General features: G+C 49.6%; 1 protein-coding gene across 1 annotated transcript in view; it reads left to right on the top strand.

Annotated features, from left to right (window-relative positions):
• The first annotated feature begins 211 nt into the window (after positions 1–211).
• MMS19 (MMS19 cytosolic iron-sulfur assembly component) overlaps positions 212–21,000 on the top strand; it is a 43,361-nt gene continuing 22,572 nt past the window's right edge. Inside the window, exons 1-19 of the mRNA XM_078601042.1 lie at positions 212–395; positions 2,293–2,341; positions 3,329–3,429; positions 4,288–4,373; positions 5,639–5,713; positions 6,324–6,393; positions 8,514–8,642; positions 9,825–9,886; positions 10,180–10,266; positions 10,754–10,828; positions 10,982–11,059; positions 11,799–11,940; positions 12,564–12,718; positions 13,533–13,611; positions 13,740–13,865; positions 14,420–14,501; positions 15,569–15,666; positions 17,971–18,084; positions 20,675–20,812. Of these exons, the coding sequence (XP_078457168.1) occupies positions 284–395; positions 2,293–2,341; positions 3,329–3,429; positions 4,288–4,373; positions 5,639–5,713; positions 6,324–6,393; positions 8,514–8,642; positions 9,825–9,886; positions 10,180–10,266; positions 10,754–10,828; positions 10,982–11,059; positions 11,799–11,940; positions 12,564–12,718; positions 13,533–13,611; positions 13,740–13,865; positions 14,420–14,501; positions 15,569–15,666; positions 17,971–18,084; positions 20,675–20,812 (1,858 nt within the window). The 5' untranslated portion in view covers positions 212–283. The remainder of the gene's footprint in view (positions 396–2,292; positions 2,342–3,328; positions 3,430–4,287; positions 4,374–5,638; positions 5,714–6,323; positions 6,394–8,513; positions 8,643–9,824; positions 9,887–10,179; positions 10,267–10,753; positions 10,829–10,981; positions 11,060–11,798; positions 11,941–12,563; positions 12,719–13,532; positions 13,612–13,739; positions 13,866–14,419; positions 14,502–15,568; positions 15,667–17,970; positions 18,085–20,674; positions 20,813–21,000) is intronic.

Below are 21,000 nucleotides of genomic sequence, written 5' to 3' on the forward strand. Positions count from 1 at the left end.
CCCATTGGCTGCTTGGTCGCCCGCCACTCCCACCACCCTCCCAATAATACCACCCACCCCACACCCAAACTCACGCTCCCATTGGCTAGTTGCTCACCCGCCACCCCCCCACGCCACCCCCCCCCCCACACCAAACTCGCGCTCTTATTGGCTAGTTGCTCACCCGCCACCCCCACCACCCCCCACACCCAAACTCGCGCTCCCATTGGCTAGTTGCTCACCCGCCACCACAACCCCCCCCCTCACCCGCGCTGCCTACCGCTGAGGGCCACATTGACTCCACATGGCCGTGCCGTCAGAACAGCAGCAACGGAGCGAGCGTGTCCACCTCTCCGGGCTGCTCGGCCTCGCCGTGGACGGCAGGGACGCGTCGGCGGCTCGCCAGATTGCCGCGGGTGATTATAGCGAAGCGATCGCGGCGTGAGGAGGCGGGGGGGGGTTAACGCGGGAGAGTCGGCCGTGTGGCTGCTCGCTTATCCGGACTAGTATATTGAGTGGCCGGTCTGGTTGTATTCTGTAGTGTTGTTAAGGATGTGGTTTTTGAGTTCACTTTCATTTGTTTACGCGTTGATACCAATGGCATTTTGTACACGCTGAAGGGTCGTTGACCCGAAACGTCGGCCTTGTTATTGACGAGCTTTACCAATCGTATGCGCGTGTACAAAGACACACAACACTGCCGCGTCCCCATATATCACGTCCCCCCAGGAGATGGAGCGATGGGGATTACTTTCGAGCACTGTGCAAGGAGTTAGTGGGGGTTATTACATCCCGTGGCGTCTCGAGAGAGCCTTCATCCAGCAGTGGATTGACCATGGCCGATGAAAGCCTCTACTGAGAGTTGTTTGACTATTCAGCACTTCACGTTGGTGAAATTTGGGGTGGAAGCATAGATGTTGCAGCGTAGTATAGTACAACAATGGGCTGTGTTGCTTAGCTTTGCGATGTCTGTGTGGATCGGGCTCTCACTCCTGATTTGGTTGACACGCTTGATATAACATTCTGACAATGCGTCCAGTACTCGTTTGTTGTCAAATTCACCCACAAATATTGGTCCCAAGTGTATCAGGTGCACATGCTTTAATGACAAGCTAATGGATGGACTTGTCCTGCCACCTGAATGTGGAACGTTCACTATTGACAAGCTTGATATTATAACAGTTGACTGTGCGTCCAATACTCGTTTGTTGTCAAATTCACCCACAAATATTGGTCCCAAGTGTAATCACATCCTTTAATGACAGGCCAATTGATGGACTGGTCCTGCCACCTGAATGTGGAACGTTCACCATTGACATAGACATGGGCCCTCGATGGAGATGCATGGATTCCCACACTTAGGCTTTGAACTTAATTGATGTTTGTGAGTACAAGCTGACAAAACTCGTGCTGTAATCGGCCAAGTTACACATTCCTTGGATTACATTTAGTTATGGGAGTGACTACTTCTGTACTAATAGTCGGTGACATTTGCCATTTGATGGACTATGAATGAACACTGCTTCTGCAGTTGTTTTTGTGGAATCAGGGGTTGGTTTTTTTATGGGTTCGTTAGGAATTCTCTGGAGCTATGCACTTTTAAATTTTGGTTGAAAACGAATTTATTTAGAAATTATTTTAGTATGTTCAGTTGGTTGTCCTTCCCCGCACCTCCGATTGGTGCGGTCGGCTACGTACGGTGCGAAAGAAGTTCAACGCACGATACATTAGCGATGGTTTAGGGATAGGAGTTCGTTTTCAGGTTGAGGTTCGGGTTTTAGTGGTTAGGGTTTACAGGTGGATTTTTTGTTTCGGGGTTAGGGGTTTTGGAGTTCGTGTCGAGGTTGGATTTAAGGTCTGTAGTTAAGAGTTTAGTCTATAGGGTTTACTTTTAGAGGTTTGGCATTAGGGGTAGGGATTTTAACGTCAGGAGTTTGGTTTACCGTTAGAGATTAGGGTAGGGGTTGGTTAAGGGTTAGTGATTCGCATTTCGGGTCAGAAGTAAAACTTAGGGTCAGGGGTTGGGTTTTACCATTAATGGATCATTTCAAAAGTGAAATAAATTACCGCCACCACTCCACTCCCCATATAAGGCACATTCAGTTCAAGAATCTATATTTTTTCCCCACATTGTGATGAATGTAGCAGCCTCTAGTGGCTAGAGGGGGTGTGGGATGTGTAATACTTACATGACCTGGGCCTGTTGATCATCAAGTTCATGTCGGTTTGTGTGTGTGTGTGTGATAATGATGGTGGCATTGGTGATGGGGGAAGGGGTGATTTTGCCCAAGCTGACAAGTCTCGTCTTTGCAGATGTCGCCGAAGGAAAATGCTCGCTGCTGGACCTGGTGGATAATATGGGGTAGGTGACAACGACAACGACAACCACCGATTCAGTGTGTTTGGCGTCTTAACGCAACCGCATCTCAACATTCTTCGCAACAATGAATAAAAACTACATTCGGGCTGAAGGGGTTGGGGTTGGGTGAGGGCATAGCCATCGGACAAAGATAGTCACTGCATATCGTGCGTTCAGATGCGCTTGTGCAGCCATCTGGAATGCTCTTCCTGCTGATCTTTGGAAGCCACTCAAGCTTTTCACTTTTAAATCATCTCGATGGAAAACTCATTTCTTTAAAACTGCTTTTTGTGTTAAATGTGTTGTCCTTCGATTAGCACGGTTGGCTGCGTACGGTGCAAAATAAGTTAATGTTCAACATACATACGAGAGAGTAATACAGCGGCACAGTCCGGGATCCAACAACAACTACGACCCATGACCAACAACGGGGTAAGCCGGAAAAGTCGGGGCCCGCATCCAACAGCAACGACGAGCCCCGGGCACAGACGGAACAGCACCCATGAGTGCCAGACCATCCTCAGAGATGCCAGGACCCGTGTTCACCAGTGTATCTCGGGGGTCAAACGGAAATTCAAAGATTGTGAGAATTCTGAAAAATCACCCCAGACAGTGCCATAGCGGATGGTGGTTGGTAGGGATGGCTGGTGTGGCGTATTGCCGGACGTTCCCCCGGGATTCCGGCTCGCGGCCAACACCAGTGACAATCATCTGAACCGGTCCTGGGCCTTCCCTAGGTTGACGGAACCTCAAATAAATACCTGGTGCGGTGTGTAAACATCATCACTGGGAAGACAAAGGTGACCGGGTGCGGTGCTGCCCACTCACCCCCTCGTGTGCCGTGCCGGCCTTCAGAGGTGCTCACTAACAGCACTTGCCCCTACAGTCTGTTCAGGCTATACGGGGGGCCACCACGTCGTCGGAGGTTTCACCACCTTGCGTCCGTCATCTCGGCGCGTTGCCGTACGGTTCCGCCTGTGGTTGTCGCAGGGTCTATCTCACTCACACGGAGACTGAGATCCGTGCGCTGGGGACCCGCCTGCTCTCCGACGTCCTACAGCACAACTTGCGCAAGCTGCAACCCAAAGAGCGTAAGACGTTTAATGGCCTAGAGTCGAGACACCGTCATCGCTTGCAGTTTCTGATGTTGGCTTCGTGTTTTTGTAGGCATGTAACGATGAATGGAGTCCTTGATTTAGATTATAAAGACACCTTTAAACCTTGGTTATTGCGTAACTCAAACCCTAATTATAACCTGAATACTAGTCGCTCACTCGTAGATTACCAACAAGAATAATAATTGGTTAAAATAGATTTTTAAGCTCACGTTATATACATTGATCATCTCTAAAGCCTGCAAATGACATGTTAATGTTACATTTAGGCTTGTGGAGCAAACAGCACTACAAATGAGCCATAAGCAACAAGAAATAATATGATCACGATGATTACCAAGGAGACGAAATATAATCTACTTGTATTGAATAGTTCAATGATCTTGATTTGAAGCATTCTGCTGCATTGGCATTGTTGCTGCATTGGCATTGTTGCTGCATTGGCATTGTTGCTGCATTGGCATTGCTGCTGCATTGGCATTGTTGCTGCATTGGCATTGCTGTTGCATTGGCATTGTTGCTGCATTGGCATTGTTGCTGCATTGGCATTGTTGCTGCATTGGCATTGCTGCTGCATTGGCATTGCTGCTGCATTGGCACTCGTGCACCGCCCATGCTCCTGGTGCTGTTGATACACTTGGGCTAAGCCCATCTCCAAACCTTTCTAAACAGTTTGCCTTTAGAGGCTGACTCCTTTGCCTGATGACGACCGCTTGTGTTGCGATCGGTGATTAGTTCAATGATATCGCCGATCACGGGAATCGTTACATGTATTTAGTTTATTGTTGTTGATAGTGTGCTCCAATGCGCAATTGTGACCGCGTGTTTTCCCAGTGGAAGTCCTCGCTTTGTTCTACGTTGACAAACTCAAGGACCATTACACCGTCCTGCCCGGCGTGCTGCAAGGATTTGTCGCATTGGTAAGGAACTGCAGCTGCACTGCCTCTTAGTTATTTTCTAATGGGGAGGTGGCCAGGAGATGGCAGTAGAACAAGTGGGTTGTTTCTGTTCCATCTCTGCAAACTTATGAGTGCTCTCAGCTCTTTTGCATTTGGTGTCTCCAGGTGCTAAGAATATCCCCCACAAGCAAAACACCCACTTATGGAACCAACACAACTTTGCACTGTAGCAGAACCCTCCTGAACAATTTAAATTGGTGATTTAAGCATTGGCCGTTGTGCACAACCACAATCAACAAATAAACACTGGACACATTCATCATTATGTGCTGAAATATGTCAATAAGACTGTCACGAACGTTTAATTTACCGATGTAGAAGTAGGACGAAAACTCCAAATGTTCCACTGTGGTTTTTTTTATCGCTTCTCAATGTAATCGGTGTACTTGTCAACACGTATTAAGTGACGTGGCCAATGAATCACTGACCCTCAACGCCAATGCAGGGCAGCTTATAGTCGAACTAGCGCTTCCGTGTCAATGTATTTGTTTTTTTCGCAGGCACGGTCAGTCGGCAAATCGGGGTAATCCTTCGACGGATAATCCAGAGTTAACTGTGCTGTACGCTTTTAAGGAAGATTTACCTCCTAACAATAGGCCATTATACTGTTAGGTTTTTTCGGTAAAGTCACGTAGGTAAAAAAATAAAATTAAAAGTTAATAAAAGTAATAATGGAAATGAAACAAAATAATAAATCACGACTTTTCGATTTAAAGCTTTCGTGACTGCAGGGATTCATCTTCTTGGTTCTTTCGGTAAAGTCACGTAGAATGGAAATAATAAAATGTCTTCTCGACAGACCTGTTTTTCACCTGAGGACGGCTGCTTGCGTTGTGGCCGAAACGTCGTGAGAATTGTATTTTATTATGTTTTATTTTTATTGTTTTATTATTTCAATTCTACGTGACTTTACCGAAAGAACCAAGAAAAATAAATCACGACGTTTCGGAGGCAGTAATTACTGCAGTAATTTTAGCTGTGATGGTCACACCTGATGACGGAGACTTGTGTTGCCTCCGAAACGTCGTGATTTATTATTTTATTTTATTTCCATTATTACTTTTATTAACTTTAATTTTATTTTTTTACCTACGTGACTTTACCGAAAAAACCTAACCGTATGAATCCTTGCAGTCATGAAAGCTTCAAATCTAGAATAGGCCATTAGTGTTTTTAAAATGTGCTATTTGGTGCTATGTGTAAGCAAATGACTTTTGTGTTTCCAGAGCAGCGCCCCTAATCTTCCCGTGGGGCTCGAGGTGCGGGTGCTGAAGGCCATCTTCCAAGATGTACACGTTCAGGTGAAGGCTTCCACCTGTTCCCCTGGGTGTCCCTGCACTCCTGCATTGGCGATTTCCTTCAGATGGCCATCGTTGTCCACGATCGTGAATCACGATAATAATTCTTAGGCAGGCACCGATTCTTAAATTGACGAAGTAAGATCAATTCTCATGATCGCGATTCCAATTTCGATGAAATCAGATTGATGTGACGTGCTAAACTTTTTGTCGCAAGTCGTAAATTCTCATTAAATATCACGCTGTTGGATGCTCTCCGTCAAACAGACATTCTCATCTACACTGGCATGGCAGTGGCGTTTGTGTCAAACCACATACTCTGCCGATTAACAAGACATCTTCCAAAACTGTAGATAATTACCTTTAAAGTGATGCCCGATGTGTAGCTAAAGGAGGAAATACACCCAAGTTGACGTGTACCGCGGAGATGGAGCCATGTGCAAGTGCTGTGCGAATTCCTGCATCGCGTGATCGTGGGTGAATAGCGATGGCTTTGGGGAGACCTTCCATCTTGCACTGCGTCGACAAGAGGGCTTGAAGGCTACTGGGAGGATGAATTTTATGTATCGATGATGAAGTTGCCTCGCTTGTCCTCCTGCCGTCTGCCCCACAGTCCCTGGTCTACTCTGATCGGCGGAGCGTCTACAACATCATCGCCAACTTCATGGAGACCAAAGAGCCAGGTAACTGGGCGGAGCGGGCAACAGCTGATCGACCGTAGGTGCACAGTCTGCGTTGCGTGTCGGTGCGTAAGCGGTGTATGTTATGCAAATGACAGCAGGTGCAATTGTGTTATATTTAACTCGTATTATCCACCATTCTTGGGTAATATATATATGTATATAATAATGTTGTTATATGCTAATATGGAAGGTTTTTCACTTCCTGTGTTTTTGTTTTATCCGGCCATCACCCCGGATAGTTGTGAGTTGACTCCTCATTGTACTTGGAGCGATGAAATTAGCTCGTGTGCAGGTGCTACGTGGATTTTTACATCAGTGGATCGCGAGAGGTGACGGCACCAGTGGCTTGACCACTGCTGATGATGATTAACCAGTGATTGCTTGTATGCATGTAGGTATATACTTACTGATCTAACCCAAACACCTCTGTTATGGATGATATTGGTCGCGAAAGCCTACGTGTTAAACTGTATGTAGCAGAGCCTCACCATTCTGGTGAATTGCCCGATGATGCTGGATGCAATTACCAACGAAACATCGTACTCAAAAATTGTAAATGTTGTGGTTTCACGCTTCAATACACCGGTGGGCTTAAGCAGTGAACTATTTGTCTTTTGTCAACGTGACACTTTTTTTACTGATTGGCCGTGTCGGGTGGTGGAGGGTTACGACACATTTATAAATAACGCGATCTAAACCCAAAAACGTTGATTATGAGGTATATTCTTGGTTCAAAATAATATAAATATATTTATATGATTTTATTATATCCCTTCTACGTGACTTTACCGAAAGAACCAAGAATATGAATCCCTGCAGTCACGAAAGCTTTAAATCAAAATTTGTATGTAGGTATGTTGAATTTCTTTTACACCGTACGTCGCCAACCTTGCTTATCGGAGGTACATGGTAAGGACAACAAACTGAACACAAAAAAACTGTTCTAAGGAAATGCATTTTCAATCAAGATGATTTTAAAGTGCATAGCTCCATACTCTTTGCTTCTTTCGGTATAAAGTCACGTAGGTATAAAATCAATTAAATCACGACATTTCGATTGCAACACAAGCAATCATCATGAGGTGGGAAAACCACAGCAAGAATTTTTCTTGCTGAAGTGGGAGAGAGAGTTGCCATGGGAAGAGGTTATTTAGGTAAGAAAGGGGGAGGAGCAAGGGGGGAGAGGGAGGGTTGTGGGGTAGGGGGAGGGCGAGCGCTGCGTGGTGCAGTAGTACCCGGCAGATATGATAGACGACAACCAATACAAAGCAGTTAGGGTTTTACCTGGTTAATAACATCCTTCCAATGATTGCTCAATTTGTATCCATCTTCTCGGTTGAAGTTATGTCTGTTTTTATATCTGGATGGCTTCATGAACACACCTTTGATAGTAGCCCGAAGGTTTGCAGAGTACCTTGTTCTCGGAAAAAAAAACAATATCATGCGAGCCCACAGCGTTATAACAATGGTCAGCCACGGCAGAGGTATTGGTTCTGCCGTGTTTCAGATCTGCCTTGTGTTCGCGAACACGGTCCGAGATATGTCGTTTCGTTTCCCCAACTTCAAATCTAGATTGCATAGCTCCAGTTGATTTCTAATATCGGAGGTAAGAGCGTTCCAGACGGCCGCAGAAGAGCATCTGAAAGCGCGCGATGCGGTGACCGTCAGAGGTCGCAAACGGGTTTTGATTCCTTACCCGTACCCGGCCGCACCAGGGTCGCAAATGGGTACCTGATACCCGGACGGGTACGGGTAGCCGGGTAGGGTACGGGTATCGGGTACCTGATTGCGACCTCTGGGATGAAGCCATGTTGCAGGCGCGGGTGGGTTGATTCTAGGAACTTGAATTGTGAGAAGAGACAAGACGTTGGGAAATGAGTGACAAACGGTTACTCACCAGTAACTCACGGCCTACCCGTACCCGTACCCGGCCGCACCAGGGTCGCAAACGGGTACCCGTACCCAGCTGGGTACGGATTAGCCGGGTATCGGGTGGGGTACGGGTATTGGGTACCCGGTTGCGACCTCTGGTGACCATCGAGCAGGCCATTTGCGACCTGCGGACTTCATGCAGCCGTGGATTGACCGTGGCCGCGTGACGTGCTCGATGTCCCCTGCAGAGCTGAAGGCACTCGGTACGGACTTCACGTACGGCTTCGTCCAGGCCACGGACGGGGAGAAGGACCCACGCAATCTTCTCATCTCCTTCCGTATCGCCCACGGCATCGTGTCACGCGGGTACCAGCTCGGTGAGCGACGTACGAGTGTCGTGTTCGCTCTCCAATGACGACAGCGACTTGCTCGTAACGGTCGCGTACAAAGTTACAGGCGCTCGGGTGGCTAAAGGGGTCAGGGTACCGAGCTGGTGGTGTTACGGATCATATTTAACGCACTCGAGATTTCTGTTTGTATTGTTTCTGTTACTTTGTCATTATAAATTGGGCTTATTATTGTAACAAGCTCAATTATCCGAACTACAAAATTTTCACGTACGGTAAAATCTTGGATTGCGAGTAACTTGGTCTGCGAGTGTTTTGCAAGACGAGCTAAATTTTTAAATAATTATTCATTTGATAAACGAGCGAGATCTTACAATACGAGTAGTTCGTGTTTACGCTTTGTCTGCCGAGTGTCACGTGATCACAACTGATAAACGAGTGCTTTGGATTACAAACACGTTTCCGGAACGAATTGTGCTCGCAATCCAAGGTTTTACTGTAATTTGCTCCCATTGAAAATACTCGCACGCATGATTTGGTGCGTGTTATAAACGAAAGAATATATTTTAATTGGGAAATTATTAATTGTTGCATTCCTGTGCTTGCTTAATAGATGATATAGTGGAAAGTGCCAGGTTATGTGTTTGGTTTTACACAGTCCATGAAGAGAGACAAAGTTATTTAAATATAAATATATCACAACAGTATCACATTATTCAGGGATTCATTTCTCAATGAATGCTTTCTTGGTGGCTGTTAGATTGGAGTGGGCAAGGGATTAGTAGCCACAGCCATTGCAAAAAAAGTATACTGGATGTCGCTTGCCGGATATGTAAATATTTTCCGGGTTGTTGACCTGGGCAGCACTGGTTCAAAGAAAGCCCCCTGGTGTTACTTCTTGGGTATGGAGGATGGTGCTCGGTTAGCACGCCGCACTGCAAGTTGGAACACCTGAGTTCGATTTCTGGCCACAGCTAACCGGGTAAGGGACCCAGAAAACATTACCTTGCCCAGCACACCCCACATCCAGTATACCGCTCACTCTGGGCTGTAGCTACGAGTCGCGTGCCTACTGCAATCTACCAGTCAGCGGGAGAATAATCGAGAGACAAATTTAAGGCCTGGTTGGAGATCACAAGTCATTTTGGGGAAAATTTTCCAGATGCTTTTGTACACATCTGACGGTTGCTCCTGTTTGCCGACCTTTGGCAGGGAGCTTTGTGGAAGAACTCTTCGAAGTGACCTCCTGCTACTTTCCCATCGACTTCACGCCGGTGAGTGCCGGTGTCGCCACCGTCGACCCCCGCGCCGCCGGATTTCGGCACGTTTTTGGCTTCCAATTTCCCCAAATTCGGGAAATTATCCGCAAATTGCTCAATTGGGATTATAAATAGCAATCGTTGCCACACCCCCCCCCCCCCCCGACTGCCAAACTGTTGCCCCAGGTCACAAATGAGGGTCGTTGTGATCTCTTTGAGTTCTCGCCTGCTTAAACAAACTAAACTTAAATCTTGAATGTTTGTCGCAGGCACGTTTGCCGTGGGTGAATGTTTTTTTGTCTTGGCAGCCGACCACCGACCCGCATGGCATCACCGCCGAGCAGCTGGTCCTGGGACTCCGGGCTGTGCTCAGCTCCACACCAAAGTTTGCCGAGGTACGAGTTTGGGTTTGGGGTTCGGGTTAAGGTTAATTTTAGGGGTAGAGTATGGGTTATTGTTAGGGTCAATGATGGTGTTAGAGGTCATAGTTGAAATTAGACCCGGAGAGTCAGTGTCAGAGATGTTTAGAGTTTTTAATTAATGTTCGGTATCAGGTTAGAGTTGGGGTTAAAGTTCAGGTTATGGTGAGGTTAGGATTAGACGTATGGCTAGGGTGAGTGAGTCATCTTTTGAGTTCGGGTTAGAATTAGGGCTTAAGATGTCGGCCAGGGTTATGATCGTAGTCAGAATCAGGATTAGTGTTCGGGTCATGGGGGGGCAGTACAGGACTTGTGGCATGACCTGAATGAACGTGATGTGTGACCAAGCAAGGCGGCAACCCTATATAGCCAACACGACGTGGGGAGGCCTTCAACCAGTCGTGGATTAACAACGGGTTCCACAGTTGTTTCTATCTTTATTCACCTGTCTTTGTATTCTCAGTTCTGCCTGCCGCTGCTGCTGGAAAAGTTGGACTCGGACATCAACAGCGCTAAAGTCGATGCCCTGGAGACGCTGGTGAAAATCACTGCCACCAATTCAACTCGCACCTTGCCATGTCGGTAGCGTGGAAATATCGAGACGTTGCCGCGTGTCGTTTCATTTCTGTCACGCTCGTCGTTTCATACGCACCTTTCCCTGTGTGCCACCCCAACTCCCCGTGCTTTTCAGATTTCCTGCTGTGAAGTGTACACGTCCGTGGAACTTGCACCCTCCCTCCCTAGCCTGTGGGCCTCCATCAGACGAGAGGCAAGTTCTGGGATCACTTTAGTCAATCAAATGGCACTTATGTTTAAACCAGGGTGGGTTTCAACTGGTTGGCCAAGCATGTTTGTATGTATGTTGAACTGCTTTCGCACCGTACGTAGCCATTCGTGCTAATCGGAGGTACGGGGAACAAACTAAACGCACAAAGAAGTTCACAAGAAATTAGTTTTCAATCTAAATTTTGAAGTGCTTAGCTCCAGTGGCTTCCTACTATCGGAAGTAAGAGCGTTCCAGACGGCTGCACAAGCGCATCTGAAAGCATACGATGCAGTGACCGTCAAGCAGGCCAGAAGTAACTCACGCAGGACCCTGAGAGTGCTTACACCGAGAGTTTATGGCTCGCCGAGATATAAAGAGATACGTGCAGTAGAGGGCAGTGCTGCAATTCCATTTTACTTCATTTGTTCGCTCCCACATTTATTTCCTCCACTTTCACCAAACGCTCACTGACCTACGTGGCCTAGTATAGTCAAATAACTCCCCTACAACGCCGTAGGGAGGCCCTCATCCTGCGGCGGAGTGCCAGAATGGCTGCTGCGCCTGTAAATGTACATCCACGTAAGAACGTGTTCACTCGATAAAATAATTTGAAACTAAACCGCGCCCTTCACCTGCCCCCTCCGCCCTCCTCCCCCGATGGCCGTCTCGTTCTCGCGTCATCACCGTTGGCGTCCCGGGACGGCGCGTCTCTCCCGGCCGCCCCCCCCCCCCCCCACCGCAGGTTTGCCAGGTGGGCGGCAGCGGCAAGGTGGAGGGCACCGCCCTGCGGGCCCTGAGAGCTGTCCTGGTCTCCCTTTCGCGCTCGGTGGTGCCCGCCGACGGCGATGACCCCCTGACTCTCTTCCTCTGCCAGATTCACGAAGGTAATGAGTGGGGTCTTGCCTCTCCCGTCTCTTTTTTGTTTTCTTTTCACATTTTTGTTGCAACAAAGAAGTGAGCCCGATACGACGCGCCCTCAAATCCCGCGGTGGTCCATTCCGGAACTGCACGAAAGGGGGGGGGGGAGGGAAGAAGGGGAATGGGGGTCCCCGCTGCCCTAACCAAGTGGGGACCTTGCGCTGCGGGGAAGATGAATTGCCTCTCTGACTTGACTCGCGATCCGACAGCGAATTCCACAATCGGACAAATAATGCGATATCGGTTTTTCCATTACCTTGGTCATTTGTGCTGTGCCGCACTTCCCATACAAAGTAAAATATCTTGACCCTCCCAACCCCCCTCCCCATAGAAATCTGGTCCAAGAGTCTAAATACAATGTGTGTAATGTTTAACCCTTCCGCCGAATTGTTAATCCTAAGGAGGCGAGTCATATTGCCGTCACAGAGTTTGTATACGATGACTCTGACCCCCGGGGTGCAAGCTCTCGTGAGGTCAAAATACGATGTCACACCAGCCTTGATAGGTGCTTGACCACAGTGCTTTCCACGGCGGTCTACGCTTTGGCTGCATCGGCGATCGCCTTCATTCGTCTTGTTGCACCTCTCAGATTGCCGGCCTCCGCTCTTGGGCGCCGACATGGCCCTGGTGTGGCCGAGCGCCAAGCTGCTGCAGGCGTGCTGCGGGGCGTCGTACCGCGCGTGCTCCGTCACCGTCTCGGCCATCCTGCCTCTGCTGCTGCAGCAGTACGAGGAGCACCAGCAGGTGAGAGAGACAAGAGTACGCGGGGAGCGGTGGTGCAGCGGTTAGCGCGCTGCGCTACGAACCCGCGTTCGATTCCCGCTCACGGCCAACAACAGTGATGATTATCTGAACCGGTCCTGGGCCTCCCCTTGGTCGACTCGGCCTCAAATGAGTACCTGGTGCGGTGTGTAAAAACATCGCCACTGGGAAGACAAAGGCGGTCAGGTGTGGTGCTGGCCACACACCACCTCGTGTGCCGTGCCGGCCTTCATAGGTGCTACCTAACACCACTTGCCCCAACAGTTTGTTCAGGCTGTATGGGGGATCTTTGTCTTTTTTGTAGGAGCAAACCAGAGATCCAGGGCAAAACCCGGGACTTACACTCGGTCTCTGCACATCTCTCCACATCATCAACGCATTTTTGCTGTACATGGCAGGGGGGGACGGGTGGGTGGAGCGGGTGGACAATAACTGGTTAACGTGATCCAATTTGAGGCGAAATTTTACGTAAAGTTGTGTTGATGTTCGGGATTTACTCGATTTAAAACTGGCCAAATTGATTAAAGGGTTTTCTCAAAATCCTGGAGGCTCAAAGCAGTATGATAAGAGTACCCACGTCGGCATCCCGGCCTTGCCAGTTGAGCCGCTATCCAAGCCCCGTTCTCTCATCGTGGCCTGCAGAACTGCTTCCCGTGCATCCAGCGCCACCATCACCGTCACCGCCGATGAAATGCTTCTGAGGTCAAACGCACGTTGTACAGAACGCCGTGCGTGGTAGGTGATTTTTTTTTTTTTTCCTCTTGCTTGTTTCACAAAAAGATCCCTTCTCCTGCAGCTGGCAAAGCGGCACACGGTGCTGGGCATCCTGCGTGGATTCCTCACCAAGTGCATCGACGTCGCGTCCGCGGAGGAAGGTGGGTACAGCTCTCCACCGAACGAGCAGCGACCGCCGCGACACCGCGACATGCTGCGTTCCCGTCTGCGGAGCTCGAGCGAGCGAGCGAATTGACGAGTGAACGAATGTGTCCTTCCACCGCCGCAGTGGACAGCCCGATCGCCCCGTTTGTCGAGCGACTGTGCGAGCTGCTGTACGGGGCCGTGACGGATGCCGGCGTGCAGCTGCGGTGCGCCAGTCTCGCCACCCTCACCGTCCTGGCCAGGCTGCCCGGTACGCGTGCTCGCGCACGCCCGCGTCCCGCACGCATTTACACACAGAGAGGTGACCTCGAATAAGCCCTGTAGACTGGAGCAGGCTAAGTGCTCAAACACGGGCACCGGTAAGCGCAAAAAAAACACGCGCGGAGGAATTCTCCCGTTGAGCAATATTGACGCTATCATGCTGGTGCTCGTGCACAAAAAGACAGATTTCCCCTGTGTAGCTTTAACAGACTGTTGGGGCAAGTGCTGAAGACCGGCACGGCACATTAGGGGGTGGGTGGGCAGCACCACGCCCGACCGCCTTTGTCTCCCCAGTGGCGATGTTTACACACCGTACCAGGTACTCATTTGAGGCTGAGTTGACCGAGCGGAAGGCCAGGACCGGTTCAGATAATCGTCACTGGTGTTGGCCGTGAGCGGGAATTGATCTCGGGTCGCCAGGTTCGTAGCGCTGCTTGCTAACCGGGGGGCGAGTGGCATTTGTCTTCCCAGCGCCGATGATTACAACCGGCACCAGGCGCGCTTTTAATCCGATGCTCGACATGGAATTTGTGTTTCTTGCAGCTTGCCTCGCGGAGGCAGACATCAACTGTGTCGTGGGCCACATCACCCGGCTGCTTGTGGAGGACTCTGACGAGCAAGTCAAGTAAGGCCGCTTTGTCACAGCACGACGACTCTACTCGCACTGATGTGACACGGCAGCAGTGCAATGTTGTTGGTGTGTGTACGAACGCCAGAGTTTTTCGCTAATTGTCAGAGGGAGGCCAATTTCGCCGACAAGACGTCACCAGTGTGAGGGCCGCCACACCGCCCGCGAGAGGGGTGTTTTCACTATTTGTGTATTCTCAGGGGCCTCATTAAAGACCACCAGGGGCCGCCAGTGGCCCGCCAGCCTTGCAATGATCAACACTGGTGTACACGTACAGCCCGTTAGTCAATCCTCCTCCGCATTAGAAGAGAGGCCCTCTCCTGCGCCGTGCGGGTCCTGGGTTGTCTTTTCACCACACTTCACCACACTGGACATCCCCAGCGCAAGTCGGTGAAGGCGGCAGTGACGTGATTCCAAGTATATAAATGATCCTGTATCACCATTGGTACCTCATTTGGCAGTAAAAAATATGATAATTGTTTTTTTACCCTTTTATCTGGCAACAAAACTGACACCAACAAACACTGACCAGTGTGGTGAAGTATGGTCAAATGACCCCCATGACCGACGGAGCATGGCGAGGCCTTCATCCAGCAGTGGATTGACACATCGGCTGTTTGTTATATTTTGTTATACGAGTGACACACAGAGTCCCGCAGACGGCGATTTATTTCCCGGCCGCCCAAACGCCTTTGTTATCGTCCGCGACACAGAGAAGCGTACGCGTGGAATTACTCTGAGAGACCGGAAGAGCAACACCGCATGCATGGGGGAGGGTACAGCACGCTCGAGACATCAATCTTTGGCCGTTAACATAAATCAAGTTGTTCTCGTGCACTCGTGCATTGCTGAAAGGGGCGATGAGCGGCGGTCGAGACTAACAACAGAGTGGCAGTCAAAGGAGGGAGCATGCCCGCGAAGAGAGCGGTATGTGTGCAGGAGCTAGGCGGGTCGTTGGTTTGCGAAATATTTTTTCTCCTGCAGCAACATCGTGAGCAGAGGCCCATCGTCGAGCAGTGGACGATGATGCGATAATGATTGGATGTGCGTTTGCATCTCCGCAGTGGCGCTGCCATGCAGGCGACCTCTGCCCTGGCTCCTCTTCACACTGACGCCTTCCTTGGCCTGGCTGTTCCGAGACTGCTCGAGATTCTACACTCAGGTGCAGTGGGAACTTTTATGTTTTCTCTTTCTACGTGCTGTTTGTCTTAGATGAGTCTCTAGTGCAGTCTCCTCTTTCCATTAGCTTGATAATTTCTCTGCTGCACTGTTTATTCGGTGTTGATGACGATGATGAATTCGTATGGGCCAATGCGTTTCTAAGTGATTTTGCCATTTGGTTGGTTTGCCTGAGATTTGGTGAATTGCATATACACCCACCCATCCACTGACCCACTCACATACTCATCCACCCACTCACCCTCTCGCCCACTTACCCGCCACCTTTACACGTGTATTTAGAGCAGCACCAATTTCGCTGCTTCATGGTGCGGTGTTCCCTAGCCGCAGTTGCACACAGGGAGAGTTTTACAATGCACGCGTGCATTATTATCTGAATCGTTCGTCGCTTGTGCAGATCCGGTTGAGCTGCTGCCCATTGTCGTCTGGAATATGGAAGCCGGGTATTTTGGCGGTGGGCTTACTATTGAGCTGAGAGTTGAGGAACCCAGGCAGTGTAGTGGTGGGCTCGCTGATGATCTGGGCGTTGTGGAAGCCGGGCAGTGTAGTAGTGGGCTTGCTGATGAGCTGGGCGTTGTGGAATCCAGGCAGTGTAGTGGTGGGCTTGCTGATGAGCTGGGCGTTGTGGAAGCCGGGCAGTGTAGTGGTGGGCTCGCTGATGATCTGGGCGTTGTGGAAGCCAGGCAGTGTAGTGGTGGGCTTGCTGATGAGCTGGGCGTTGTGGAATCCAGGCAGTGTAGTGGTGGGCTTGCTGATGATCTGGGCGTTGTGGAAGCCGGGCAGTGTAGTGGTAGGCTTGCTGATGATCTGGGCGTTGTGGAAGCCGGGCAGTGTAGTGGTGGGCTTGCTGATGATCTGGGCGTTGTGGAAGCTGGGCAGTGTAGTGGTGGGCGTGCTGATGTTCTGGGCGTTGTGGAAGCCGGGCAGTGTAGTGGTGGGCTTGCTGATGATCTGGGCGTTGTGGAAGCCAGGCAGTGTAGTGGTGGGCTTGCTGATGAGCTGGGCGTTGTGGAAGCCAGGCAGTGTAGTGGTGGGCTTGCTGATGATCTGGGCGTTGTGGAAGCCGGGCAGTGTAGTGGTGGGCTCGCTAATGAGTGTCTTTGAAGCCGGGTAGTGCAGTGGTGGCCTCGTTGATCAGGAGTTTGTTGATCACGTTTCTTGAATCCCATGAATTGGGCATTGTGACGGTGTCTTAATTGTCGTTTAAAAAATGTATAATTGTTTCTTGCACGTGCACGATATGTGTCGAATTGTGCATGTTGAAAGCGGATAAACAATGTCTTTGTGTGACGTGTATTCACGTGACCCCCGCAGCCACGAGAGGCGTGTACGACATTCACCACAATGGGGGGCGTAGGGAAAATCATCGTTTATCAAATACAACCACTACCCCAAATCATAACAATTCATCTTTATGTGAGGGGGTGTGAATTCTGCCATGCTGATGCCTTTTATGCATTCTTTGTGCCCATGATTGGCAAATTATATGAAAGTGATATGCCAACGTTATACTTGAATAGATTGAGCAGAACAATTATATATACAATCATGTTTTATTTAAAATAGTCAATTGTTGCAACTACACGTTTTCCCCCATTTATCTTTAGTTGTATTATGTTGAACTTCTCTTACACCGTACGTAGCCAACCGTGCTAATCAGAGGTGCGAAATTGTCTTAATCGTGTTGCCATTTTATTCTGTTCAAATATAGTTATTTCAAATTATACAGCACCCTGTAGATAATTGCAATGAGCTCCAAAATAAGAATTTGCGGCATTGCTGGGAATATAAATAACAAAATAATTAAACTAACGATGTCTTTTTCATCCATCCGTCTCTCCCCACAAAGTCATATCTTTTAAACGACGCTTTCCAACAGATAAAAATGCTTTGTGATCGTTGAAATGGTACGATCGTTGGAACGCGACCAACGTTAAAACACGGCGCGACCGATCCAGACTCTCTCCTCGGCCTGTGTGTGCCCCTTCTCATCCCCGTCTCAACTGACGACTCGTGCTCCACCGTACGCTGCATCCACTGTGCAAACCACGGCAGATGCGGATATATATCTGATGCGCAAATAGAACATTAAAAACTCTCCCAGTGTGCGACTGTGGTTTAGAACGGACCGGACAACGTATAACGATTACGAAGGAGACATTCGAGCGATACGCTACTCCGCCGCTCAATCTGTGATTGTAGTTGTTGCTCCCACGTCTACATCAGCCAATACGGCAGAAAGAATCCGACGACTACCCAACGTGACGCTTCGCTCCTTGTCTGGCAGATGATGAGCGCTCCCGGAAGGCCTTGCGGTGCACGGAGCGCCTGTGCTGCCACCCGCGCCTCACCTCCGCCCTCGTTCCGCACCTCCTGTCCTTCCTCGGCTCCACGGGCACAGGTCAGAGGGCGCGACGCGGCCGGCTCCAGTCGGCGACGCGTCACGTTGGGTAGTCGTCGGATTCTTTCTTCCGTATTGGCCGATGTAGACGTGGGATCAACAACTAGGTGCGGTCGGTGAAGGCACAGGTCACTGTGGTTTGTCGAAGTGCTGTGAAAAGTTTTTTTTTTAATGTTGTGGTTGTTGTGATTGTTGTCGTGTTTGTTTGCTGTAGCGGGAGTAGTTTTTTGCTCGTGGTTGTGGTTTTGTTGTTGATGTCATTGCCGTTGTTAGACTGGGTCAGTTTTCGTTGTTGCTTGTCGGTTTTGCTTTTGTAGATGTTGCTGTTTGTTCTGTTGTCTTGATAGTTGTTGTTGCTTTCGTTTTGTTAATTGTTTTGTTATTGGTTTGTTTTCGTTGTTGCCGATGTTGTCGTGTTAATCGCTGTTTATCCGAAGTCGCTGTTTGTTGAAATAGTTTGTATTGCTCGTTATATTCCCTCCTGTGGGCTTATTTTTCTGGGCGTCAGTTTTTCTGAGCATTAAAGCAGTAGGCACCGAATGGCACAGGCTCGCCTCGTGTGAAATCTCATCAAAGTTGTAAAATCATGATAATAGTCGTAATAATACAGCAGCCGGAATAAGCATGCGCTAATAACGTGATAGGTGCTCAAAATTAAATGCGTTGCACGTCAACGCAGAGTCTGAAGAGTACGACTTGCATCCCACTCTTTGTCACAAATATAGAGGTGCGCTGGTGGATAGGATGTGACCCACCGTAGCATCATCAGCACGCGTGGGCTCATTTAGTCTCGAATTGGCTTCGCATTACTTTACATCCCGACGGGGATTAGTGCCGGATGTCACTTTTATTTTTTTCACGGTTTGGTGCTTTGGTCGCACCACAGCAATTATAGGAAGTCGCCCGCACGACACGCTGCCTAATTGGCTCGCTAAGTTGAGGCCCTGCCATTGTCTTTTGTGGGTTTTTGTTTTTTCTAATTTGAGGGCTCATTTGTGATGTTTCGGTGACGGTTGGAGCAAACGTGGTGGGGGAATTCCTCACCGCCGTCCAAATGTCGCTGGGGGGGGCAATTGACCCTCGTGCCCAAACAACGGTTACTTACCAGCTGCATTCGGTGCATTGTGGGTAGAGGCAGGGCGGGGGGGGGGTGTCGTGAACAGGAACTGCAGAGGGCATTGTATCCCACCTTGCTTCCCGGCATCATTTTCATTGTCCACCATGATCAATCCACTGCTAGATGACAGTCTGTCCAAGCTGTTGCCCCCAACAATCTTCCCAGCACCCGCTCACGAGCCCCGTTGCACCGTAGACTCTTGCCAGAATCGTGACAGCTGCCTGATGACGCTGTTAAACGTTGTGAGATTGCTCTTCAACGCGCACCGGTGGTGCCGCTGAAACGGGCAATACATTGGCATGGTTATTCACCACGTGAAAACTTCATTAATGGGCTGTGTCGGGTGGAGAAGGGTTTACGACACGCAGTTTACTCACACAACCTGACCCAGAAATTGTTAATCGCAGTATTGGCCCGTGAAAGGCCTTCGCGTGCTGTATTAATTGTAATTGGCATTCATGCAGAGAAGCCTCCTGCGTCTCAAGTCTGGTCTGGTTTTCGGGATGTTTTGCCAGTTCCTTGTTTAATGAGTTTTTTTTTTGGCTCTCTGTGTGGGAGGAAAGTGCAGTACCCAGAGAATACCCACCATGCATGCGAGGGGATTGCACTCAAAAGTCTGCGCACATGGCCGAACGCACACCGACTTGCACTGCCATAATATCCTGGCCACCTGCAGCCCCCAGCCGATGTGTCATTCACCAATCCTTGCCTTCCGAAGAGCTGGATTATGAGCACGAGCCACTGCGCCAACCACTTTATTTTTAGCGTCATTATTTCGGGGAAAGATTTCCCGGATATTGTGACAAATGGCTTCATGTTTATACGATGAAAAAAGTAACACGATAGAAAAACATCTCTGTACGCAGCGTAACTGCGCATCAACCTTGGCCATTTTCAATCCAATTGCACGTCAAAAATGAAGGCGGCCTCTTGAATTAGCAACAGGATGACATGTTGTGTTTGGAAGTGTCTGAATGCCACCGCATCTCACCAACGATTGCTAACAGGCACCATTAATGTCACGAAGGATTTTATTTTTTTTAACTCTGCCTTATTCATATAGCGTGTTCAGGAGCTGTTGACATGTGATGGGAGGCTTACATCGCATCCCGTCTCAAACGTTTGAAACGGCACCCCCCCCAGTGACATGTCCCCGTTGCTTCACCAAGGTGACTGCTTTAAATTTCCACGCGATAACCCACTTCGTTAAGCTATAATTTGTGGCCAGGTCGCTTTCGAAAAAGAGCTACATAGCTCAGTGGGCCTTACCTGGTAGAGACTTTGAATACTCGTATAGTGCCACGCCAAGCCTGTGACCAAATCACCACATCATTTGATACCGCCCATGTCTGACCGCCCCACCACACGATTTACCTTCCAACTGGCAAGGGGCGGCGTAGCGCTACGGGAAGCGGTGTGACGGTGGGGGGGGATTCGTGGAAGGTGATCTGGTGTTTTTTTTGCGGGCTCCAGAGGAAGCTGCGCTGGCGGCGTGCGCCACCCTCCTGTCTGTGGCCGAGGCTCGGAGCGGAGTCGAAGATTGCCGGCGCCTCCTCTACACCACGGCCGTGCCGCACCTCCTGCGCCTGGCCGTGTGCGCCACGCTCCCGCGTGAGTCTCTCCTCTCGACCCGCTCGCCCCCCCCGCGTAGCGATTCATCGGTTTGTCCCGTTTGCTCGCTCACTAGCTCTCCTCGATCCAGCTCGCGTGATGATTCATCGATCGGTCCACTCTGCTCTGGCCGCTGTAGCTTGGCCAGCTCTCGGAAAGATGAATCGATTCGTCTTGCTTTGCTTGCT

The sequence above is a fragment of the Lampetra planeri genome, chromosome 15, assembly GCF_965212315.1.
Source record: "Lampetra planeri chromosome 15, kcLamPlan1.2.h2, whole genome shotgun sequence".
In the NCBI taxonomy this organism is placed as follows: Eukaryota; Metazoa; Chordata; class Hyperoartia; order Petromyzontiformes; family Petromyzontidae; genus Lampetra; species Lampetra planeri.